Here is a 27267-nt window from a genome sequence, read left to right as displayed (position 1 = left end):
AACTACAAGTCCCATGAGGCATTGCAAGGCTGAGAGTTTCCAAACATGACTCCATCAGGCAGAGGCATGATGGGACTTTTAGTTCTGCAAAAAACTGGAGGGACGCCAGTTTGAGACGCCCGCTCTAGGGGCACTCAGAAGGAGGGAGGGGCCAGGAGCGCTGGCGAGGGACTCGAGAAGAGGAGGATCGGTTCTGCTCTGTGAAAAACCATTGCACAGTGCAGGTAAGTATAACATGTTTGTTACTTTTAAAAAAGAAAAAAAAACAAAAAACTTTAATGTAACTTTAGACCAAAATCTACAATTGATTAATGCAGCTCTTTAGGGGGCAGTCACCTTGCTCATTCAGTTCGAGGTAACAACGTCTCTGTAATAGGCCCCATTTACGATCCCCTTTCTATTTACGTTGCCTGCACTTGATGCGCCTACCCCTTGTTTCAGCCAGCAACACTAGTCTTCCAGTAATAGGGGAGAATTAGACCTGCTGCCTGTGCTTGGACCTAGAAGCCAATTTTTGGCCCAAAGAACTGTCTGGCTAAGTTAGTGATGCCACTGCTCTCCTGGGTCGCAACAGTGCTGGCTGCAACAGAGGATAGAGCAGCAAACAAATACAAAGTAAGAGGGGACCATTTCTTGCAGAGACATGGTCACTTTGCTTAGGATTGGTTACGTTACAATGTCTCTTTGTTACGTATTGCAACTGCAGGCAAAACCCATCTTCCAAATACAAAAGCAGATATTAAAGTATATCTATAGTCAAAATTTAAAATCATATATTCACCTCCACATTGTATTTCAATTTGCAGGTATCCTGAAGTATTTTACAGCAAAGATCCTTTCACTTTCTCTCGGTATCTTGCTTTGCTCCTCCCTCCCAACATTGACATAGTCCTTTAATCCCAAACGTAAACTGAAAGCAGGTGCACAGGAAGAAGAGGAGAGCAGAGTGCTGAGTCCCAACTTGGAGAACTTCATTGCATCCATTGTGAAATCCGAGGATAAACTGCTCCAATGTGCCAGCAGCTACAGAGGTCTGTTAGAGCTTATTTACTGCTTTTCTAGAACATGAGGATAATTTAATGTTTATAGCCTGGCCACAGCGTTACTTTTAAGTAGCTGTAAAGGCACAAGGTTTTTTTTTTACCTTTTGCCTTATGTGTGCAGTAGATCCCCCCCCCCTTAATACTTACCTGAGACCCCTCTCGATTCAGCGACGTCAATGAGAATCTTGCCTCTCTGGGGACTCGCACTCCTGACTGGTTTTTGGCGGCAGCAGGGGCCATTGGCTCCCGCTGATGTCAAGTTGAAGAGAATGGTTTATCATGTCACAATATATTATACTACAAAGTAAAATCTCAGAATATAAAAAGAAACATCAGTACACAAGGGACACTGAGAACCAGCCATCCTCTGCTGTTCAATACCAACAAAAATACAGATGGACACCAACAGACGATTAACAAAGATTAAAAACCCTGAATCATTTTCTATTGGATTGAGGTCTGGGCTTTGACTAGGTCATTCCAAAACATTTACATGTTTCCCATTAAACCACTCAAGTGTTGCTTTAGCAGTGTGTTTGGGGTCATTGTCCTGCTGGAAGGTGAACCTCCATCCTAGCCTCAAATCACACACAGAGTGGTACAGGTTTTGCTCAAGAATATCCCTGTATTTAGCACCACCCATCTTTATCTCAACTCTAACCAGTTTCCCAGTCCCGACTGCTGAAAAACATCCCCACAGCATAATGCTGCCACCACCATGTTTCATTGTGGGGATGGTGTTCTTTGGGTGATGTGTTGGGTTTGCGCCAGACATAGCGTTTTCTTTGATGGCCAAAAAGTTCAATTTTAGTCTCATCAGACCAGATCACCTTCCTCCATACATTTTGGGAGTCTCCCAACATGCCTTTTCGCAAACACAGAATGTGCCATTTTGTTTTTTGCTGAAAGTAATGGCATTCTTCTGGCCACTCTGCCATAAAGCCCAACTCTATGGAGTGTACGACTTATTGTTGTCCTATGTACAGATACTCCAGTCTCTACTGTGGAACTCTGCAGCTCCTCCAGGGTTACCTTAGGTCTCTGTGCTGCCTCTCTGATTAATGCCCTCCTTGCCCGGTCCGTGAGTTTTGGTGTGCAGACGTCTCTTGGCAGGTTTGCTGTTGTGCCATGTTCTTTCCATTTGATAATGATAGATTTAATGGTGCTCCTAGGGATCATTAACTGACTTGTATTTCTCAACAACATTGTCCCTTACTTGTTTGGAGAGTTCCTTGATCTTCATGGCAGTGTTTGGTTAGTGGTGCCTCTTGCTTAGGTGTTACAGCCTCTGGGGCCTTTCAAAAAGGTGTGTATATATTAGAAGAGGCTTCCTTCTGGGATGACAGCCATGCAGACTAATTTGATGCAGCGTGTGGCGTATGGTCTGAGCACGGACAGGCTGACAACCCATCCCTTCAAACTCTGCAGCAATGTTGGCAGCACTCATACGTCTATTTCCCAAAGACAACCTCTGGATATGACACTGAGCACATGTACTCTACATCTTTGGTCGACCATGACAGGGCCTGTTCTGAGTGGAACCTGTCCTGTTAAACCGCTGTGTGGTCTTGGCCATCGTGCTGCAGCTCAGCTTCCGGGTTTTGGCAATCTTCCTATAGCCTAGGCCATCTTTATGTAGAACAAAACATTTTTTTTTCAGATCCTCAGAGAGTTCTTTGTCATGAGGTGCCATGTTGAACTTCCAGTGACCAGTATGAGAGAGTGATAACACCAAATTTAACACACCTGCTCCCCCCTTCACACCCGAGACCTTGTAACACTAACGAGTCACATGACACAGGGTAGGGAAAATGGCTACTTGGGCCCAATTTGGACATTTTCACTTATGGGTGTACTCACCTTTGTTGCCAGCGGTTTAGACATTAATGGCTGTGTGTTGAGTTATTTTGAGAGGACAGCAAGTTTACACTTTTATACAAGCTGTACACTCACTACTTTACATTGTAGCCAAGTGTAATTTCTCCAGTGTTGTCACATGAAAAGATATAATAAAATATTCACAAAAATGTGAGGGGTGTACTCACTTTTGTGAGATATTGTATTTACACTGCTTGCATTCAAGAAGATACATCCAAAATATAAAAAACAATGTTGCCTTTAGCGATCCTATAAAATGTAATGAAGTATTATTGTATACAGAGCTGCATCAATCTTTGTTATTTATATCAGCCAGAAGTTCACCTTGAAAAAAATGGGTGTAAGGTGTAATAAACAGACAGGAAAGAGAAGGCAAAATATACATGAAAGAAACAAGAAAACACTTACGTGACATAATGGTATCAACATATTGCGGTAAATATGGTGCCCAAAAATCAATAGCGTCTTTGCGTCCAGACTGCCCGATTCGTCGAAGTTCGGCAAGTAACAGAGCCTGGGCAGCTTCCCTCACCTGCAGACACAACACACAATACATCACACAATTCAGCAATTGTACACGATAGCAATCTCATGCAACACTTTAACACTCAATACTGTAAATGATTAAATCAGACCGAGACCTAGAACGTAAGTGAGTAACAACTGGCAGACAGAACTCATTGAGGAAACGGGTTTCAAGCATCCTAAGTCATTATCATTGTCTTCCTCCTGAAGTTTTCTTTTTCCAGCTTTATGGTCTGTTGCTTGGCACTGTTCATGTGATCTGCCAATGGAGTGCATAGTGGGGCATTGACGTTAGCAGTATTGCAGGACTTATACCGGCTGGTGTCCATACTCCACAATGGGCTGCACATGCCCACCATGTGACCTCCCCTAAGGCTGCATTCATACCTGAGCGTATAGTTATCAGGTGTTTTTTTATTGTGTTTTTTTAGAGGGTTTTTCTGGCTTTTTTTGGGCGTTTTTGTACAGGCGTTTTGAAGTCTAAAGGTCACCAATGTAAAAAGCAGAAAAATGCCTGTAACCTGCCTAAAAAGAAGGTCATGTTCTTTTTTGAGCTTCAGGCGACAGAACGCTCAGATGTGGCCATTTAAATGAATGGGATTTTGCTTGTTGGGCTTCTTCTGAGATGAGCGTTTTACGAGCTCAGGTGTAAATGCAGCCTAAGAGAATGGGATCAGTACACAAGTCTTTCAGTACACGAGCACAGGAACATTTCCATACTGCTCAAAAAAAAGTTTAATGTGTGCTCTTTGCCTGCCCTTCCTAAAGCAGAACTTCATGCTCTCAATCAACAATAACTATTTTGATTCCTGCTAGCATTAGTAAATAGATAGGAAAAGATTATAGTTACTTGTTTTACACTTATTTTTTTTTTTTACATTTCTTCGGTTACTTCCTGGGTTTTCAGGCCTAGGCCAAAATTATGTCATCCCAGGAGTCTTCAGGAGGAGTGGTTTTATCAGTTAAGTACCTCCTCTCCCGCCTACATGCCTGAGCTAAGGGCAGATGGATTCCAGGGAGTAAATGCTCTATGAATCATCTGCTCTTACTCAAGATGGCCACGCCACAAAAGGCTATGGGGGTGTTTTTCTGGTTCAATTTTTTTTGTTTGTTTTTTAATTCAATACAGAGCAAAGAACATAGTGTTCATTGTTACAATAATATTAAAAGTGGTTGTTATGTCTGAATGTTTTTTACCTTCATGCATTCTATGTAGGTAAAAAAACCTTGTGTGCTGCTCCTCCCACAGCCCCCCTAATACTCACCTGAGCCCAATCTCGATCCAGAGATGTGCACAAGAGCCTCGGGTGTCTCAGGACAACCAGTGAGCCAATAAGAAGAGAGCAGGGGTGGGGCCAAGCCATGGCTTCATTGTGTCTTATGGAGCAGGACTCGGGAGCGAGCACGCACCAGTGCCCCCATAGCAAGCGGTTTACTATTGGGGGCACTGGTCAAGGGGGAGGAACCAGGAGCGTCGACAGGGGACCCAAGAAGAGGAGGATCGGGCTGCTCTGTGCAAAAACACTGCACAGAGCAGGGATGGCCCCTTTCACACTTGTACGTCTTGTCCTGCGACTTGGGACTGCAAAGTCGCATGACAAGTCCTTCCCCATGATTTCCAATGATAACCATTCGTATATGTGCGACTTAAAGTCGTGCCGACTTCAAAGAAGTCCCTGTACTACTTTGGTCCAACTTTCATGCGAGTTGAGGTCCACAGACCTCAAGTTTATACAGGCATTTCCTGAAATTGTGTCGAAATTGCTGCAAAGTCGGGGCAAAATCGTGTGACTTAAGTCGTGGCAACGTGAAGGGGGCCCAAGTATAACATGTTTATTTATTTTTATTTTTTTTAAAGCTGAACCTTTAATACCACTTTAAATAGATTTTCTGGATACAAAGATCGATCATAAGTGTAGAATAAATGCACTAGGGGGTTTTCTTCAATGAGATTAAAGTATGGAAACATGGATAGTATTGGATAGAGTGGAGAGGGTGAGGAACACCTGTCAGGTTCTCGATGCTGTCTGTGTCCCCATTAGGGAGATTCCTCCTCTCTATTTGTCTCATTTACCATTATTATCGAAAATTAAAGTAGAAGAAAATTTCAAATTTAGGCAGCAATTCTGATGACACCCTGGGACTCCCTCACTTCCTTTTGTGTCTATGAGACAGGAAGTGAAGGAAAAATCTCACCAATGGAACAGAGATGGCAAAAAAAACTGGTAGGAAAAATAACCTTCCCTTAGTCCATCCAAAATTAAGTTTTGCCTTTAGTGACCCTTTAAAAAGGATTTAGATAGTGTTTTTGGTTTGTGGTGTGTCAGATGTGATGTAGTTCCACTTTAACTAAGAGAAAAAAACAAAACAAAAAAACACACATTATTTCAAATCTTTCTATTCAACCAGTTATATATTCATGTAGGCAAACCTATTAGAGCCATTAAATATAGAAGTGACAATTTATTGCATTAAAGTGTCACTTTCTTTTAGAGTGAAATGTGTCTAATTGCACTGTAAAATGAAGGTAAAAAAACCTTCCAAAATTATTACTAAATGCCATGATTAACTCCTGATTCACTATACTTCTCCTGTACCCAAATACTGTGTGTATGTATGTGTGTAATATAATTTATATATACTGTATTTATCGGCGTATAACACGCACTTTTTTCCCCTTAAAACCAGGGGAAAATCGCGGGTGCGCTTTACACGCTGATCCCCCGCTGACTGTGAGCGGAGCGATCGCCTGCCGCCCTATGATGGACACAGGGACTGGGGGTGACTGTGAGCGGAGCTTGCCGAACCTAGCCGAGAACACTCGGCTATCTGTATATGGGCGGCGCTCGGCTCCGCTCAGTCACGCCCATCCCGGGCGGGACTACGAGAGGAGCCAAAAGTGGCCGAGAGCCGCTGAGGACCGGCTCTGTGTGTCTCAGCAGCGCCATTTTCAAACTGCAGTGACACTGGCAAGTCACTGCAGTTTAACTGCAGCCTGGGCAAGGCTGCAAATGGACACTTACAAAGCTGCAAATGGACAATGACAAAACAGGAGATGGGCACTGACAAGGCTGCAAATCACACCAAGGCTGCAAATGACATTGGACAAGCATGCAGATCTACACTGATAAGGCTGCATTGATGGGCATTTAAATGTAAGTTTTTTTCCTTAAAACTTTTTTCCCCTTAAAATTGCCTCCTAAACTTGGGGTGCGTGTTATACGCCGATAAATACGGTATATATATATATATATATATATATATATATATATATATATATATATATATATATATATATATATATATATATATATATATATATATACATACATACATACATACACCATATTACCAAAAGTATTGGAACGCCTGATTTTACACACACATGAACTTTAATGGCATCCCAGTCTTAGTCCGTAGGGTTCAATATTGAGTTGGCCCACCCTTTGCAGTTATAACAGCTTCAACTCTTCTGGGAAGGCTGTCCACAAGGTTTAGAAGTGTGTCTATGGGAATGTTTGACCATTCTTCCAGAAGTGAATTCGTGAGGTCAGGCACTGATGTTGGATGAGAAGGCCTGTATCGCAGTCTCCGCCCTAATTCATCCCAAAGGTATCAGGTTGAGGTCAGGACTCTATGAAGGCCAGTAAAGTTCCTCCACCCCAAACTCACTCATCCATGTCTTTATGGACCTGGATTTGTGCAGTGGTCCAAATCATTCTGTGGAGGGGGATTATGGTGTGAGGTTGTTTTTCAGGGGTTGGACTTGGCCCCTTAGTTCCAGTGAAGGGAACTCTTAAGGCATCAGTATACCAAGACATTTTGGACAATTTCATGCTCCCCACTTTGTGGGAACATTTTGGGGATGGCCCCTTTCAGTTCCAACATGACTGCGCACCAGTGCACAAAGCAAGGTCCATAAAGACATGGATGAGCGAGTTTGGGATGGAGCAACTTGACTGGCCTCAACAGAGTTCTGACCTCAACCCAATAGAACACCTTTCGGATGAATTAGAGCAGAGACTGCGAGCCAGACCTTCTTGTCCAACATCAGTGCCTGATCTCACAAAGGCGCTTCTGGAAGAATGGTCAAACATTCCCATAGACACACTCCTAAACCATATGGACAGCCTTCCCAGAAGAAGCTGTTATAGTTGTAAAGGGTGGGCCAACTCAATATTGCACCCTACGGACTAAGACGCCATTAAACTTTATGTGCATGGAAAGGCAGGCGTCCCAATACTTTTGGCAATATAATGTACATACTTACCTTTATGCTCACAAAACTCAACAATTTTTATGTTATGTGCTTACTGTTTCATGTGACGCTATAAAAAAAATGCATAGATATTCATTCAAACAAAACTGCATATTCATTCATTTAGTGTGAATTAACCAGCACTTGCTAATTAGTTTTAGAGAGTTTTCACAAAATGTATAAAGCTTTTAATATAAATAAGGGAAATTTGTAAAGTTCTTAGGGTATTTTCCCTTTGGGTTAAATGTTCTTAAGCTATTATTTTGGAGTATTTTGGGTCCAATGTTGCTGTAGTCGATTTTGAAGTGCCTTAGGAATCATTCACACTGGGCGTTTGGCCCTGGTGTATATGAGATTCTGGCATTGAGGTGCAGACAGAAGGTAAGAACACACTATGCAGCGCCTCTGCTGGCAGTCTATTATACTCTATGTCATAATGAAAGTTGCTACAGCTGTAATTGGCTGGATAGTGTACTGAGCGGTACTAATGTCTATGCGCCCAAGGACAAATGCCTGGAACGCAAACTCTGCTGTACAGGAGACTTCAAGACCCTGGAGCACAACCTGTGGCCTGAGGGCCACATGCGGCCCTCATTGGAATAAGATGTGCAGCCCTTGGACCTCAGCAGTGGATACATTGTTTGAGTTAATAACATTGATCTCTACTAGCCCCGTGTAACATGTTCCCAGTTTCTTCTGCAGCATATCCTCAACCAAGAATGTAGCATTAAATTTAAAAGAGAAATCACGGCCAGAGAAAATAAGTGAAGTAACTGGCACATCAATATGGCCCTTCATCAAGCCTTGCTCAGCAGATGTGACGAAACGCATAGGGAAGAGCTAGCGCTTGTGACGCACCTTGCTTCGAGGAAGCAGCCCTTCTGAGTCCTGGGACCAGCTTTTGTTAAGTGCTTATACATTTTAACACTGAGTAATTAATGCATTTTTTATAAACTTTTGATTGAGGTTTTACACTGTGGCTCTTTTGGCTCTCTCCTTGTTTTATGGCCGAGCATTACATGTTGAAAGATGAGGTTTCCATGAGGGTGTATTTGGACCCAGAGAAGGTGCACACTATCCCAGACGGGGACCATAGAGATACACAAGCGAATTTTGATTCTCTTCTCTGGTAGAAAAAGTCCATTCGCTTTGGTTATCATATTTTATTGAATATAAGGTGGCGGATCACTGTGGTGTTACTATTTACGAAAAGCAATCTAATGAAATGTGGCTGAAAATTGAATTTATCACCTTGGGACTGTCACTCGTTTCTGCACATATTTAATTTGGGCTTATGTATATTATCGGTTATGTTGATTATTGCTGGATTAGCACTGCACTTTTGACCTATATTTCATACCAACCAAATCATTGTCTTCGTTCCTGCCAAGACCTCCTGCTCTCTAGCTCCATCATCACCTCCTCCCATGCTCGCCTCCAGGACTTTTCCAGAGCCTCTCCAATCATATGGAACTCCTTACCCCAATCTGATTATCTCCTACTCTATTAGCTTTTAGATGATCCCTGAAAACCCTCCTCTTCAGAGAGGCCTACCCACACCTAACAATTGTATGTCTATTTTCTCTATCACAGTTATTACCTTTGTTTCACTTGACCCTCCCTTCTAGATTGCACACTTTAACGAGAAGGGCCTTCTGATCCCTCCTGTATTGTTTTGTGATGTAACTGTACTGTCTGCCCTCATGTTGTAAAGAGCTGCACAAACTGTTGGCGCTATATAAATCCTGTATTATAATAATATTTACTGTACGAAAATGTATCCTGTCCACACTCTGACCCTCATTTCCACTATTACAGTGAGGGAAAAAAGTATTTGATCCCCTGCTGATTTTGTACATTTGCCCACCGACAAAAAACTTATCAGTCTATAATTTTAATGGTCGGTTTATTTTAACAGTAAGGGATAGAACAACAACAAAAATATCCAAGAAAACGCATTTCAAAAAAGTTATAAATTGATTTGCATTTTATTGAGTGAAATAAGTATTTGACCGATTCGCAAAACATGACTTGGTACTTTGTGGCAAAATCTCTGTTGGCAATCACAGAGGTCTGATGTTCCTTGTAGTTGGGCTTTTGTCCCACTCCTCTTTGCAGATCCTCTCCAAATCATTAAGGTTTCAAGGCTGACATTAGGATACTCGAACCTTCAGCTCCAGAAGGAGGTTATCACCCAATATTTGACGGTACATGGCCCCATCCATCATCCCTTTGATGTGGTAAAGTTGTCCTGTTCTCTTATCAGAAAAACACCCCCGAAGCATAATGTTTCCACCTTCATGTTTGACCGTGGGGATGGTGTTCTTGGGGTGATAGACAGCAGATGAGTCAATGCCAAACAGCTCAATTTTGGTCTCCTCTGACCACAACACTTTCAACCCAGTTCTCCTCTGAATCATTCAGATGTTCATTATCAAACTTCAGACAGGCCTGTGCATGTGCTTTCTTGAGCAGGGGGACCTTACAAGCACTGCAGGATTTCAGTCCTCCATGGCGTAGTGTGTTACCAATTGTTTTCTTGGCGACTATGATCCCAGCTGCCTTGAGATCATTGACAAGATTCTCCTGTGTAGTTCTGGGCTGATTCCTAATCATTCTCATGATCATTGAAACTCCACAAGGTGAGATCTTGCATGGAGCCTCAGAGTGAGGGAGATTGACAGTTATTTTGTCTCTTCCAATTGCAAATAATCGCACCAACTGTTGTCACCCTCTCACCAAGCTGCTTGGCGATGGTCTTGTAGCCCATTCCAGCCTTGTGTAGGTCTACAGTCTTGTCTCTGACATCCTTGGACAGCTCTTTGCTTTTGGCCATGGTGGAGAGATTGGAATCTGATTGATTGCGTCTGTGGACAGGTGTCTTTTATACAGGTAACAAGCTGAGATTAGGAGCACTCCCTTTAAGGGCCACACAAGATGCAGTTCCATGCGCTTTTTTTCTGCACTAAAAATTTATGCACAGTGTTTTTTCAATGTATTCCAATGGCTCTAGTTCACACTAATGCAGTCAGTTCCAGTCAGTTTACTGTCAGTTTCTGCACCAATAACTGACTGGATCTGACCGCACTGGTGTGAACTAGAGCCATTGGAATACATGGAAACACTGTGCATTCATTTTTAGGGTTCACACCACAAAAATGCACTCTGGATACGCTCCGGATCAGTTTTTGCTTACAGTACACACCACACGCAGTTCCAGTGCGTTTTTGATACAATTTGCTAGGTTCCAGTACAGTTCTGTGCAGAAAAAAATGCAGCACGCTCTACTTTTTTTTTCTGCACCGGAAACTGACTACACTGGTGTGAACTAGAGTCTTTGGGATACATGCAGTTCCGTGCGCAGAAAAAAAGAACACGGAACTGCATCTGGTGTGAACAAGCACTAAGAGAGTGCTCCTAATCTCAGCTCGTTACCTGTATAGACACCTGGGAGCCAGAAATCTTGCTGATTGATAGGGGATCAAATACTTTTTTCACTCATTAAAATGCAAATCAATTTATAACTTTTTTGAAATGCGGTTTTCTGGATATTTTTGTTTTTATTCTGTCTCTCACTGTTAAAATAAACTGACCAATAAAATTATAGACTGTTTATTTTTTTGCCAGTGGGCAAACATACAAAATCAGCAGGGGATCAAATACTTTTTTCCCCTCACTGTAGGTCTGCAGTTTCTGACATTCCTCTCAAGCATTACATATATTGAACATTATGTATGACCCCTTTGGTGATATCAGGGGCAACATTTGAGGCCCCCTTTAGCTCATAAGTTGACATCCACTGCTGCAAGGGGCTGACAGCAAGTCAAATTCAAGTACTTACACTACATGCATTAAAAAGAACTATGTATAATTTATGTAAAATATATATAATTTATATTTGCTTAGCGTTCAGGTTTAAAGTGGTTGTAAACCCCATTCATGAAAATTGGACCTGGGCACATATCTGTAGTGTTTACTTATCTCTCTCCAAAGCTCTAAGTGGCGTTACTTTCTGCTGCTCCGTTCCTCTGTTATCAGCATGATAACTTCTGACAAGTTCTCCAACACAGGAGATAACAGTAGCTGGAAATTTGTGTCGGGGAGGGAGCTTGGAGGTAGATAAGCAGAGAGCTGGTCTATTCACAGTACAGCTCTGCAAGGGGGGGCAGATCCAGTGCTACAACTAGGCAAACTAGGCAGCCGCCTAGGGCACACTGCCACCTAGGGCGCCCGGCCGCTGGTTTCTCTATTCTCTGTCTCCCGCTGGTCTCTGTGCTATGCAAGTCAGTGCAGTGCTGATTGTATGCAGGGGATGCCTCTGTCTGCTGCATGTAACTAACTCAGGCGGCAGCCGCTCCGTCCGTAAGTAATGTCACAGGCGCAGCACAGCACTCGAGGACTGTGTCCTGACAGAATCGAAGCACACATCCCCTGCAATGGTCAGGTAGGTCAGTGCAATGGTCAGGTAGATCAGTGCAATGGTCAGGTAGATCAGTGCAATGGTCAGGTAGATCAGTGCAATGGTCAGGTAGATCAGTGCAATGGTCAGGTAGATCAGTGCAATGGTCAGGTAGGTCACATGGGTTACATGGCCAGGGCAAATGAGGTGGAGTTAGGGTTGCCACCTCACCCCTTTAAACCCGGACACATATAAATTACACAGGTTTTGAGTCTAATTTACTGCAGATAAGGCACCATGTGAGTTTAATTACCACCGTAATCAGCCACAGAACCTGTGTAATTAATATGTGTTCGGTTTTAAAGGGATGAGGTGGCAACCATAAATGGAGTCAGGGGTGGTGTCAGGGGCGGAGCCAAGGGGTGGCAAAATGAGGTTCGCCTAGGGCATGGTTGCTCAACCTGCGGCCCTCCAGCTGTTGCAAAACTACAAGTCCCATCATGCCTCTGCCTTTTGGGAGTCATGCTCATAACTGTCAGCCTTGCAATGCCTCATGGGACTTGTAGTTTTATAACAGCTGAAGGGCCACAGGTTGAGCACCCATGGCCTAGGGTGACAAAAATCCTTGCACCAGCCCTGAGGGGGGGTGTGTGCCTTTCCTCCAATCAGCTCTCTCACGGTATAAGCCCAGACTCCACACCCACTGCTGAATGAGGAAACAAGATTTCTAACACAAGCTACACTTTCCAAAGAATGTAGAAAGGGAAAGACAGCAGATATACATGTAAAACTTATGTAGAGAGATTTGTTTCTTCTCTGTGTATCATCTGAGGCTGGTCACCTCACTGGGTATAGGAGAGGGTTTACATCCACTTTAAAGAGAGTATTGCTTCCATTTAGTACCACATCCACAGGCTTGGATGGATACCAGCGACAAGCAATGCAAATTCATTGTACAGTGCTATTACTAAGTCACCAGTTACTGTTATTATAACCTCTGTATATCTTCACTTCCTACAGCACTGCAGAAGAGAACACTACGAAAATCAATCATAACAAAAGCTATCATCTGTTAGATATATATATATATATATATATATATATATATATATATATATATATATATATATATATATATATATATATATATATATATATATGACTCAGGATGCATAAGCGCAAATATGCAAAAACAATATTTTAATATACAATTTGTGTATCTATAATCAGCATATTATTTAATCAGCCTGTAATAGACTGACCTGTAAATATATATATATAAAAAAAAGTCACACTTCTCCATAACACCACTTCACGTTTTGGCCTTTAGGCAGACAATTCAGGATATGTAACTGGAACTGTCAGTTTTCTCTGCCGAGCACAAAATTACAGCTGCACCTATCTAGGGGAGAAAATGATTTTCAACAATCTGCTGCAATCGTGAAAATAACGGGAGAGGCAAAAGAAAGAAAAAAAAAAAAAAAAGACAACCAGATTGTGGATGTTCTCAATGAACCAATTAAAAATGATTTGTTTTGTACTGAAGAAGAACATCATTTTGTTTTGGCACATGGCGATGTTCCCACAAGATAGCGAAGACTTGATTTCCAATTAAGCTATCAAGTGGCCTGGATTCCATCTGTCAGATACTTGTCTATGGCTTTGGATCAGAAGGCAGGCAGTTTTTTTTCCCCGTCATGGCTGCAAAGGTGTGATGTACGGGCTTATCAGGTATCTATCTGTACATGGGTTAAAATTAAGTAGACAGTCATTAATATACCTAAAATAATTTGTATAAAGCCGAACTCCAGGCAAAACAAATATTGTCTAAATACAAGTGTCATGTGTATATATACCCCAATCTTGGTGTGCTTTGTGTATTTCTTCCAGATCTGTGCAGTAATCCAGTGTGATGCTTTCCCTCTATGCAGGGACTTCCTTTAATAAAGACCGCTCACTGCTGCTCTCTCTCTCCTTGTGCAGAGTGACTGGTCTTGTCTCCGCCCCTCCTGTCTTTTTTGCAGGCAGCCTGTAGTGGGTAGGGCCTGCTGTGCATGTGGATTTGCATTTTGCAGGACCGCAATACGTAGATATACGTTGCAGCTTTGAAATGCTTTAGTGGGATTATTGCTGAAGATATGTCTCATTAAAGCACTCTGAGCAGCTTGAGCCGTTGGTTTAATTTCAGAAGCAGCAGGAGGGGACCTACAACTACCCCCCCACCCACACACACAGGCTGGTCCGAGAAACAATCGACGGTGCAGCTGGCTAGTCCCAGAGGCTATCAAAGAGTAGATCGTCTTTGACTGCCTCTATGGCCTTAGAGGACCGGAGCGACTTCTGGTCCTGGCTGGAATTAAATAATTTTTTTTAAAGCAAAATATCAAAAATGTTATTTTGATCTTTTGCTTTTAAAGGTAAAGGAGAGATTTGGGGTCTTTTTGACCCCAGATCTCTCCATTAAGAGGGCCTGTCATCCTTATTTCTATTACAAAGGATGCTTACATTCCTTGTAATCAGAATAAAAGGGATATTAAAAAAAAAAAAATTAAAAGGGACAGTAAAAAAATAAATACAATTAAAGAAAATAAATAAGAAAAACAATTTGTAAAGTGCCCCCATCCCTCCGTGCAGAAGCATACGCAAGTTGCGCATGCATATGTAAACGGTATTCGCACCACACACGTGAGGTATCGGCGCAAACATTACATCGAGAGCGAGAATTCTAGCACTAGACCTCCTCTGTAACTCTAAAGAGGTAATGTGCAAAGGTGTTTAAAATGTCGCCTATGGAGATTTTTAAGTACCGTAGTTTGTCGCCATTCCGCGAGCGTGCGCAATTTTAAAGTGTGACATGTTAGGTATCTTTTTACTCAGCGTATCATCTTTACATTTTACAAAAAAAAGAATTGGGGTATAGATTTTGTTTATTTTTTTTTTAAGTCATTAAAGTGTATTTTTTCAAAAACAAATTGCATTTGCAAAACCACTGCACAAATACCATGTGACATAAAAAATTGTGATCGCCATTTTATTGCCTAGGAGGTCTGCTAAAGAAAAAAAAATAAAAATAAAAAAGTATGATGTTTGAGGGTTACAAGTAATTTTCTAGCAAAAAATACAGATTTAAACTTGTAAAAAAAAAGTGCCAGAAAAAGCCTGGTCTTAAAGTGGTACTAAAATCTGAGTTATTTTTCTTTAAAAATAAAAAACATGTTATACTTACCTGCCCTGTACAGAGGTTTTGCACAGAGCAGCCCAGATCCTCCTCTTCTTGGGTCCCCCGCCGGTGCTCCTGGCCCCTGCCGAGTGCCCCCACAGCAAGAAGCTTACTATGGGGGCACCCAACCTGGGCCGCTGCTCTGCGTGTCCATTTAGATATGGAGCCGTGGTTCGCCCCCCCCCCCCCCTTCTCTCTCCTCATTGGTTTAATGACTTTGATTGAAAGCAGCGTGAGCCAATGACAATGCGTTGCTGTCTCAGCCAATGAGGAGGTAGAGTCCCAGACAGCCGAGACTGTCCTGCAACATCTCTGGACCAAGATTGGCTCAGGTAAGTATTAGAGGGGACGAGGGGGGCCGCTGCACAGAATGCATAGAATGCATTAAGATAAAAAACCTTCTGACTTTACAACCACTTTAAGCACATCCTCTCCATTTCTATGTCTAAGCAATTTAAATAAACTATAGTTTCTCTTTAAAAAGGAAATCCTAAACTTTTTAAACAAATCTTTGAAAGTTACAAAAAAAGTAGTAAAATACTTCTTTGTGTCCGGTTTTCATCGATGAACTATGATCATCACCAAGCCTTGCCATAAAAGTGACGTTATCTACCAGAGATGTCTGTTAGCACAACACAAGCTCATCTAAGGAAGTTCAATTTGGCAAGTCAGCCGGTATTGACTTGCAATGAGTGAATTATGTCTTAAAGAATGGAGGAGAGAGCTGTGCTCTGCAGTAATCTAGGAGGACGTGGACTTTAATTAAAGTTTTTGTACTTTTAACAAGAGCAATTAGGTTGATGAATGTAGAAAGGCATAAAAAATCTAAAATGGGCTCAGGCATTCTGCAGGCCGTGGGCCTTTTGTAAAACTGCCAGCTTCAGCATTCTGCCCACTGAGGAGGCCTTTACCGAAGTACCAAGAGGCCGTTGGAACAATCCTTCGTTAAAAGAAACCTGTACTGAGAGAAAAAGGGCACCAGGGCTTTCCTTGTTCTGAAAATGCAGCTTGCCAGGCTGTCTTAAGCCAAACCACTTTCTATGTCCACATCTAGACCTGGCAACCAGTAAGCAAAGTCAGGGTGAAGTCACAACTCAAAACTGGTTCCAGGTCAGTGACTCAAAATACTGAAGCCTCTGGATTATCATGACTTGAAGCTAACATTTTAATAAGCAGGGATCAGTAATGGCAGGAAGAGCTGCTGTTCAAAATTATACTGTCGCCTTTTATATTGTAAAGCGCTGCATAAACTGTTAGCGCTATAAAAATCTTTTATAAAAATAATAATAATAATATACAGCCAACCTGCCAATTTTGAGAAAAAAAAAAGTTTTTTTTTAGCTTCTTTTATAAAATTTTGAAAATAAGTAATTTTTCACTTTCACTAATGTGCGCTAAAGAGGCTGCACTGATAGGCGGCACTGACAGGCATCACTAATAATCAGGGCATTTCCGATTAGTGCCTTGATTATCAGTGTCGATGTTTCCTTTGTGGTTTTCCGCTTACTGGCTGTCCTCTACTCATGCGCTGTCAGTGTGAGGAGAGGACTGCCAATAACCTGGCAAATCCTGTTTACACTGTGATCAGCTGTGATTGGACACCACTGGTCACATGGCAAAGAGCCACTGTAATTTGGTTCCTTACCCTGATCTGTGATCGGCTTTATCTGAAGGACACAGCGATCACAGATCCCTGCTGATGCACGTCACAAGGGGCGCGTGGAAAGAACGATCACGGGAGAACATCAATAAATGAAGAAGTAGGAGAAAAAAGGAGGTGCTGTAGTAATGAGGGAGGTGTGGTCCAGAGAGGTAGAACATGCCCATTCTGTGCTGCAGTAAGGCAGTGAATGATGGGATATGAAGATTCCTGGATGATCAGGGCTCAGAATGCATTTTTTAAAATTTTAAACAGAGAGATACAGACTGAAGGCGGCCATGGACTAGGTGAGAGATGGGCAGAAAAGACCTTAGAAAAGGCCTCTATTATGAAAAGTGAAATTAGAGAGTCTGTTCATTCCTCGATTGGTAAACCCATAACCAGCAAGACAGAAAGTGAGGGAAGACCCCCAGTAAAACACAGACAGGGGTTCATTTCCTTGTCCCTGCTCTAATCTAGACATACAGTACACTCTCATACAGACACATTCCTCCACAGTGGACTACACACATCCCCGGCTGGACAAGTATGGAGGAGAGCAGAGCCTGATAACATTTTCTGGAGGAGCAGGAGGCACAGTGTGCAGATGCTACTATCTGTTATAAGGATTAATGTAGCTGAGAGAGGTGGAAGGCAACATTATAGCCCACCAAGGGCACTAAAAGAGCTCGTCTTACCTCCAGACATCTGTCCTGCCACCTTCGTGCCAGCATTTCAAGTAGTGGTGGTCTAAACTGGTCCAGGCCCAAGAGATCAGGCAGCATGACACAATGCATGGCAGCTAACTGGCTCCAACCTGCAATAAGCACAAAGAACAAGAGAATTAAAAAATGTCTTAAAGTATACCAAAAGGCAAACATTTTGGTTTTGGATTGTCAGGAAAAGGGACAACAACCCTGTCTTTATTTTTGCTGCCTATATCCTCAATGGCCATTTGCCTTGCTGACCCCTGTCCCCGTGACAAAGTACAAGCAAACCCAAAATTCTGCAGGTCACTGGAACAGTATTTGAGTTGTCATGAGAACAGTAATAAAGAGGGTGTCTTCCAATGGGATCTTTGAATAGAGGGCAGACCTTATCAATCATCTGCCTGCCCTCCATTCTTATACAGTATCCCGTTTCATTCATGCTTCTATGAATGCAGCAGTTGGGTGGAAAAGCCAAGCATAGTTGGGCTCTCTTGATGAGAGTCTTTGACAGCCCTTTAGTTGCATTAAGCCCTGCCGCACCAGAAGATTATGGCGGCAGGGGATGGGGTAGAGAGCAAGACGGATGACAATTTTCACTAACAGAAGAGGAATCAGCACAAGGGAGACGTCCTACTGATAATAAATTATGTCCCTTGTGCTGATTTTTCTGCTTGTGATTTTGGCTGCACTTAGGGCTCAATAACATGAGTGCCAATTACAAATTAGATTACATTTCTTATGTGTTTGTGATGTGTTTTTGTTGTGTTTATGAAGCACTGTAAAAGCTTCAAGAATGCTCAATAAATGCCCATGAAAGTGTTGCTTTTCTAGTGGAAAGTGTTTAAAGAGGAGCTGCAGTTAACGATCACAACTTGATATAAAAACTAAAATCGGACCCCTTACAAGTTGCTGCATCTACTTTGGCAACTGTTGTATGCGTTTGTGCAATATTTACTTGCCGCAAAAAGGTAGAAAATCTCCTCCCAACTTTCTGGAGGCAGCCATTATTAGTGTGGGCATGTGAAGCCGGCGCCAATATACTTCCTTGTTCTCATGCAGCTGGCTACCCAGCATGCACCTCCTGTTCTTGCACCAGTGAAGATACTGAGTGGCACACGCAATGTAGATAACAGGTTACCATAACAATTTTCTTGAAGTTCTCGTCCTGTTATGGTATTCTGATATCAACAGGGAACCCCCTCCCCCCCGGTGAATCCTTTATTCTATAATGGAATCGCGTCATTCTGGTGCTTAACTCTGCCAGTAATCACGTAATTTCTGCTTTGAAATGAACGAGATGCAAGAAGTGGAGGATGCCCCTGGACTCCTGGGATTGATGACACAGATATTCCTGGAGTTGACAGAAATCCTTGATGATGTACTTCGCCGCGACAGAGGGAACCGGAGGTGCCATCAATTTTAATATAAAAAGGTACTTTTTAATAAACACACTAAGACACGGGCAGCGTTAAAGAGCCGCTGGTTTTAGCGACGTTTTACCGCTGTTGTAGCAGCGCTATTTGGCCGTTAGCGGGGTATTTTCAACCCCCGCTAGCAGGCAAAGAAAGGGTTAAATGTACCTGTGTAGCACCGCTGCCGAAGTGCTTTGCAGGCACTTCGGCAGTGGTGCCCATTCATTTCAATTGGCAGGGGCGGTACAGGCGCTAATTTTAGCCCTTTAGCGCCTGAAAAACACCTCAGTGTGAAAGGAGTCTAAAAGGCAATATCCAAACAGTAAGTGCAGAGGTATCAGCAATTTATTGGGGCAAAGTTCTTCAAGGGGGTGAAGCTTTGCTTTAAAGGGGAACGTATATAGAGGAAATGATTGACTTTGAGGTGTGGTAGCAGACATTTTAGTAAATTCTCTACAAGATAGATTCATATACTTTGATCTCTTTGACACTTGGCTTTGTCCAGCTCAACTCTGCTGACACAGAAAGCTTTGTCACTAGCAATGCTCAATTACTCTGCTCCTACCTGGCACTGGCAGTATTGCTGGTTGGCCTGATGCTTTTGCCTGTACACAGAAGCAAATGGTATTACCACACGGCTGCTCAGTACACACAGGAAGTGACCGGAGCTGCTCTGTCCTAGTTCTCTAATATTTCCCAGTGCATTCTGGGATAAAGGAACTACCATTGCCTCTCCCCCAGTGCCTAGTTTACACTTTATAAATGCTTCACGAATGCACCATCAATGCTATAGGTGCTGTTAAGGTGAGGTTACAAAGAACTACCATTGAAATCAATAGGAGGCGGCTGATAAGTGCAGATGCCGCATGAAAGCGACATGCTCCTTAATTTTTAACACAACGCAACACAATGCCACCACTCCTGTGTGATCAGCACCGTGTGGTGCCATTGTAATATTCATGGCGGTTATGAGGCTTTAAAAACATTGCATAAATGCCACATAAACACAGGGTATTGATGCACATGTGAACGAACCCTTAGGTTTTAAGAGCAAGAGAATGTCACTAGCACACCAGGGATATTTTGTTCAAGTTTCTCTCCTCATTTTCATGCCCGTTGTTTTCATTTTTTCTTTTCCCCATTCTTTTTGTTCATTTTTCCCCTTTTTTCCCATTCTTCTTCCTGTCTTTTTCTCTTATCTTGAGTCTTACACTAATCAGATTTCGTAGTCTGTATCTTTCCACTCTAGCAGCCGGCCAGTGATTTCACCACACACCCTTTCACATGACACTCCTCCCCAGCCTGCCCAGTGTTCCATCCAGCGCTATATGTTGTCATAACACTCATCTTGTCTGTGGCACATGCGAAAAGCGTAAAGTCCAACATACGCCTCTCCTGAGGCTGAGCTCAAGCCAGCGTCGGCACCAACGTCACGTGTTGCCTTGATGCAAGCGTACTGACATCTATAGGTTCTCAAGGCACATGCGCGCAGTGGGACACCCCATTGGAGCCCTCGGACATGCCACCTCTTCTGCTTGGCATCCAGTATAAACCATTAAGTCGGGAACAGTTTTCCACCCAGCTGCAGTGTTTACTAGTGATTTACGGGACATCTCCTCTTCACACTATTTGTTTTCAAGATGGCATGTGGCTATTATGTTGATTTTTGATGTGACAGTCCCTGCGCCTTTTCTGATCACCGTTTTATTATTCCTGTATGTACATGGGATTTTGGGAATATGAATTTCCTTTTTTAAAGTTTATGTAAATGGGGGGAATATGACATCATTATGGTGTCGGGGGCGGGGCTGAGGTTTTTTCTTGCTCACTGATTGATAGAGGATTCTTTTAATATTTTCTGTTCTGTATCACACTTTGTCACATACCTGATGATAGGGTCCTATGTGGCTCTGAAATGTTGCAATCTGCTGTAACTATGCGATCGCTGAATAAAGCTTTAGACTCGCTGTGGGGATCCCTGGTGTGCTGGTGACATTCTCTTGCTCTGAATAGACATGGTTCAAGCGTGTGATCGCTTCAGAATCCACCTATACACACAGCCATTTCTACAGGAACGTGTGCATTGGCAATAGTGCGTTGGAATCTTAGGATTCAAGATACGCATTTCTTAAGCAAACTAAATGTCACTTAGCTAGGATTTAAATCTACTCTAAAGCCGCGTACACACGAGCGGAATGTCCGACCGAAAAAGTCCGACGGAAGCTTTTTATCGTCTATTCCAATCGTGTGTATGCCTCCTCGGACTTTTTTTGTTTTTAATTCTGACGGACCTAGAAATGGAACATGTTTTAAATATTTCCGCTGGTACCAATTCCTATCGGGAAAACCGCTCGTCTGTACGCGGTTCTGACGGACCAAAAACGGCACGTGCTCTGAAGCAAGTACGAGACGGAAGCTATTGGCTACTGGCTATTGAACTTCCTTTTTCTAGTCCCGTCGTACTTGTTGTACGTCACCTCGTTCTGAACGGTCGGACTCTGGTGTGAACGTTTGTATGCAAGACAGCTTGAGCGGAATACCGTCGGAGAAACCTTCGGAGTTTATTTCGACGGCAAAACCGGTCGTGTGTACGTGGCATAAGTTTTGGAAGGTGGGCTTTACCTGTGTCTGACCTACCAATTACATCTAGGACAGGCTATTAGAGGCAGAAAGTTTGAGGGACATGCATGATCAAACCTATGTTGGTGTTAGCACAGCTGTTGTTAGGAGGGCTACTCATTTCAGTAAGGGCTCCAGCAATAACCCAAAAAGGGTGTTTCATTTTAGCAGCTGCATAGATAAAAAAAAAAATGCTGCAGGGCCTACAAAAGCTATAGTACTGCTGAGTTAGTGACACTTGGGTTATGATCCATGGGAAATTCAGATACAAATAGTCCAGTAAACGTAAAATGTTCTCATATTATGTGTGCTGCACACATAAAAAGGAATATTAAATTTAGCCCTCCTGGGCAACAGTCAACAATACCACATTATCTCCTTCGATGAAAACGTGTATGGTGATATTACAAAACATTCGAAAAAATAAAGGATGTGTCATATGTATTTCAGGCAGAAAGGATTACTTCTCTCTACACAAGGATAGCAAAACCCCACATATGAAAACACAATTCAGCAAAATGGTAAGAAACAAGAGCCTCCCTTAAATACCACTTCCCATGGGATAGACTATGGAATCTATACATCTTCACGGTGTAAAGACTACAGAACAGCATTTCATGTGAAATCAATGGATCCCTCTGCTTGAGGTTTTATGCCAGCTATCACCCGCAACGGTAGTATTTTCCCATGATACCAGAACCGTGGATCATATCTTGCGTGAAGGCCTGATTCTCAGCCTTTGATCTGGGAACATCGCACAGGGTGAGCAAAACAATCTTCAGATATGGTCCTGCTTGTATTTAGTATTGGGAGCTGCCCACGTAGCAAAATCTATGTCGTCTCTGCGGGTATTCCTAACCTACGTTTCAAAAAGTACATTGGATAAACAGAGATAGCGGAGGGTCAACAAAAGCTCTTAATTGATTCAGGAGAATCTAATTAAGTATTTGAAGTGTAACTCCTGTGTCCTTAGGAGAAGAAGGAAGAGAAAAAAAGCACACCGCTAAGCACTATGTGTAAATAGATGTGGCTGTTACTTAATAAAAACAAATACTTGTTCCTTAAAGCTGAACTGCAGGAAAACAGCTAAATACAGTAAGTAGACAGATATAGAGCAGTGGTTTCCAAAGTGCGGCCCGGGGGCCAAATATGTCCCTTTGCTTGCCTTTATCTGGCTCTTGGGGCACAATTCCAAGAACTGACGGCAATGATTGAGCACCATTCCCCTACTGACACCCTCATTGGGGCACTTTTCTTCCTATTGATACCAACAAAGGGACACTATTTCTCCCAATAAAACCAATGATGGGGCACAGATACCAGGGCATCGTCTACTCTCACTGGCCACAGTCTGGCCCCCCTAAAGCTTGAAAAACAGTAAACTGGCCCTTTGCTTCGAAAGTTTGGAGACCCCGATATACAAAATCTGTTTTTTTATTTGTTTCAATATGTTTGTTTTGAAAATGAGCATAAAAATGCAAGTAAGCATAGGAATCGTCCATGCAGGGGCTAAATCATGGTTAATTATAACAAATAGCGCTAGAGCATAATCTAATGTTAATTAGGATAAAGGGATTCTGAAACATGATAATGAAACATCAAAAATGTCATGTCCCAGAGGCATATCATAATCTATAATAATAATAATATGGTCTTTCACCACTTCCAGATTGCCGATTGGCCAGTGAAGAAGCAGCAGAAGGCTCCTGAAGTCATCCTTATGCTTACTCTGTTCTCTCCATTTAGGAGGAACTGCAGCCTTTTCACTCCCTCCCTCCATTTTTTTTGCTGCTTACCTTCTACATTCTTCCGCACAATAAGCATACTCACCTAGCCAGCAGATCCAGCATTGAGCTGCTGGGATCCTCCTCTCTGCAGCAGCTGCACAGGTCCTGCGCTGCCATGTTCTCTGATCTGCTAGGTCTTCGGGTGCAGGCTCCACTTGGCCCGCCCTACCCCCTCCTCTTTGCTGAATGGGACTGCACATCATGCATCCCAGGAGGCACCGCGTCATTCGCCTTGGTGAATTCCAGAAACCAAGGGGCCTTTGATGGGGAAAAAAACATGGGGGGGGGAGAAAGATCCTGATATTGGTTTTGCGGAGGAGGAGCAGATTGGAGAGGGGGAGAAAGTGGCTAGGGAGGGTGAAGGTCCACTTTAAAGTGGTAGTAAAGTCATATTTTGAACTTGTACTTACAGTTAAGCCTAAAATAAGGCTTACCTCTAGGTGCAGTGAATATCTCCTAAACTTGCCGTGTTTAGGAGACATTTACACTGAATGCAGCCAGTGAAGTCACCAGCGCATGTGCTCTGAAGGCCAGGCATACCGCGCTAGAACTTCAGCGCTACAGTATCTCACAAAAGTTTGTACAGCCCCTCACATTTTTGTAAATATTTGATTCTATCTTTTCATGTGACAACACTGAAGAAATTACACCTTGCTACAATGTAAAGTAGTGAGTGTACAGCTTGTATAAAAGCGTAAATTTGCTGTACCCTCAAAATAACTCAACACAGCCATTAATGTCTAAACTGCTGTCAACAAAAGTGAGTACACCCCTAGGGGAAAATGTCCAAATGGGGCCCAAAGTGTCAATATTTTGTGTGGCCACCATTATTTTCCAGCACTGACTTAACCCTCTTGGGCATGGAGTTCACCAGAGCTTCACAGGTTGCCACTGGAGTCCTCTTCCACTCCTCCATGACAGCATCACAGAGCTGGTGGATGTTAGCGACCTTGCACTCCTCCACCTTCTGTTTGAGGATGCCCCACAGATGCTCAATAGGGTTTAGGTCTGGAGACATGCTTGGCCAGTTCATGACCTTTTCCCTCAGCTTCTTTAGCAAGGCAGTGGTCATCTTAGAGGTGTGTTTGGGGTCATTTTGTTGGAATACTGCCCTCTGGCTCAGTCTCTGAAGGGGGGGGTCATGCTTGGCTTCAGTATGTCACAGTACATGCTGGCATTCATGGTTCCCTCAAAGAACTGTAGCTCCCCTGTGCCGGCAGCACACATGCAATCCCAGACCATGACACACCCACCACCATGCTTGACTGTAGGCAAGACACACTTGTCTTTGTACCTGGTTGCCACCACACACGCTTGACACCATCTGAACGAAATAAGTTTATCTTGGTCTTATCAGACCACAGGACATGGTTCTAGCAATCCATATCCTTAGTCTGCTTCTCTTCAGTAAACTGTTTGCGGGCTTTCTTGTGCACCATCTTCACAAGAGGCTTCCTTCTGGGACGACAGCCATGCAGACCAATTAAATGCAGTGGGCGGCGTGTGGTCTGAGCACTGACAGGCTGACCCTCCACCCCTTCAACCTCTGCAGCAATGCTGGCAGCATTCATACGTCTATTTCCCAAAGACAACCTCTGGATATGGAACGCGCACATGCACTCAACTTCTTTGGTCCATGGTAAGGCCTGTTCTGAGTGGAACCTGTCCTGTTAAACCGCTGTATGATATTGGCCACTGTGCTGCAGCTCAGTTTCAGGGTCTTGGCAATCTTCCTATAGCCTAGGCCATCTTTATGTAGAGCAACAATTCTTTTTTTCAGATCCTCAGAGAGTTCTTTGCCATGAGGTGCCATGTTGAACTTCCAGTGACCAGTATGAGAGAGTGAGAACGATAACATAAATTTAACACACCACCTCCCCATTCACACCTGAGACCATGTAACACTAATAAGTCACATGACGTCGGGGAGGGAAAATGGCTAATTGGGCCCAATTTGGACATTTTCACTTAGGGGTGTACTCATTTTGTTACCAGCGGTTTAGACATGTGTGTTGAGTTATTTTGAGGGGACAGCAAATTTACACTGTTATACAAGCTGTACACTTACTACTTTACATTGTAGCAAAGGGTCATTTCTTCAGTGTTGTCACATGAAAAGATAGAATAAAACATTTACAAAAATGTGAGGGGTGTACTCACTTTTTTTTAAATACTGTATGTGCCACAGGCAAGGGCTCCTGCACATACAACCTGAGCCCACAAACTCAGAAGGAAGACCGGGGGAAGATGGAAGCCCTGTCAGCAGTGACAGCACACCGCTGGAACGCTTCGTTCTAAGGTAAGTATGTCATAATGTATTAGTATGCAATGTTTTTAAATGCAGTGGTTTACTACTGCATTAAAGCGGGGGTGCACCCACACCGCCAAAAAAAAAAAATATTAAAAGCCAGCAGCTACAAATACTGCAGCTGCTGACTTTTAATACATGGCCACTTACCTGTCCCGGGGTCCAGCAATGTCAGCAGGCGACGCAGAGAACCCGCTCGGTTCTCGGCAGCTGCTGCCGCCATCCTAGGTAAGGGAATCAGGAAGTGAAGCGTTGCGGCTTCACTTCCCGGTTCCCTAGTGCGCATGCGCGAGTCGTGCTGCGCGTCCCAAGTGGTCCCCGCTCTCTCCTGGGAGCTGTGTGTTCCCAGCAGACAGCGCGGTGGGGACGGGAAGAGGCATAGACTCCCATGGGAGTCTATGCCGGAAGTGGGTGCAAATACCTGTCTTAGACAGGTATCTGCACCCCCCTCCCCCCTGAAAGGTGCCAAATGTGACACCGGAGGGGGGGAGGGTTCCGAAAAGCGGAAGTTCCATTTTTGTGTGGAACTCCGCTTTAACAGTGTTTCTTGTCAGCTCATTTGCATACAACACAGCTGACTGGCACCCAGTACTGTCCTTCCCTTTACTTAGAAATGTTGTATAGGGGATTGCAATAGGTAATAAAAACTCAGGTACTTGGTTTAGCCAGCTTGGAGTCAGAGGAACAATTCAGTCAGCCATGTCTCCACTACAAGACCCCTTACAGAAATGTGGCTGCAGAGAGGGAGGATCTAGGTATCTACATGATCAAGCAGAAGGAGCAGCTTCACCGAAAGGTTCACTTTTTGATTTAGACCATATTATAAGGTTAACTTGGAGTGGTAGGGGAACTTATAAAACTCACAAGCACAAAAAGGAGAAAGAAAACACTTTGTACAAACTCATTGGGGGAGATTTACTAAAACTGGTGGACACAGAATCTGGTGCAGCTGTGCATAGTAACCAATCAGCTTATATGTTTAAGGCCGGGTTTACCCAGCGTTAGCTCCCGCTGCTGTGTTAACTCTGGTGTGTGCAGTTTGGATGGTCACGGGGCGTGGCCATACGGGGATGTCATCCGGAGACCCCACCCCCTTGTAACATCACCACCCGGGTTGACGCCACTGGATGGCCACGCCCCATGGCTAGATAGGAAATGTCACACACCGGAGCTCACACAATAGCATGAGCTAGCGTCGGGAGAAGACATCAGCGGAGGGAGAAGAACCAGAAGAAGAACCAGAATTAGAAGACAGCGGAGTGAGAAGAACCGGCAGAAGAACCAGAGGAGGATGACATCAGCGGAGGGAGAAGAACTGGAGGAAGAACCAGAGGAAGAAGACATCACCGGAGGGAGAAGAACCAGAGGGAGTAGACCGAAGGGAAAAGACATCACCGGAGAAAAAAAAGACACGTTGGAGCTACAAGGGATATTCTTCATTTTTAATAAAGGACTTTGTCAAAAACCTG

At 43.3% G+C, this 27267-nt stretch overlaps 1 protein-coding gene across 2 annotated transcripts in view; it reads right to left on the bottom strand.

Annotated features, from left to right (window-relative positions):
* WDR7 (WD repeat domain 7) overlaps positions 1-27267 on the bottom strand; it is a 586970-nt gene that overhangs the window by 357759 nt on the left and 201944 nt on the right. For both annotated transcript variants that reach the window (XM_073620215.1, XM_073620224.1), the window contains 2 exons: positions 17661-17779; positions 3330-3453 (listed from right to left, as the gene is read on the bottom strand). In XM_073620215.1, the coding sequence (XP_073476316.1) occupies positions 3330-3453; positions 17661-17779 (243 nt within the window). The remainder of the gene's footprint in view (positions 1-3329; positions 3454-17660; positions 17780-27267) is intronic.

The sequence above is a fragment of the Aquarana catesbeiana genome, linkage group LG01 (genome assembly GCF_042186555.1).
Source record: "Aquarana catesbeiana isolate 2022-GZ linkage group LG01, ASM4218655v1, whole genome shotgun sequence".
NCBI classification, from domain to species: Eukaryota; Metazoa; Chordata; class Amphibia; order Anura; family Ranidae; genus Aquarana; species Aquarana catesbeiana.
This window is presented reverse-complemented; position numbering and strand designations above follow the sequence as displayed.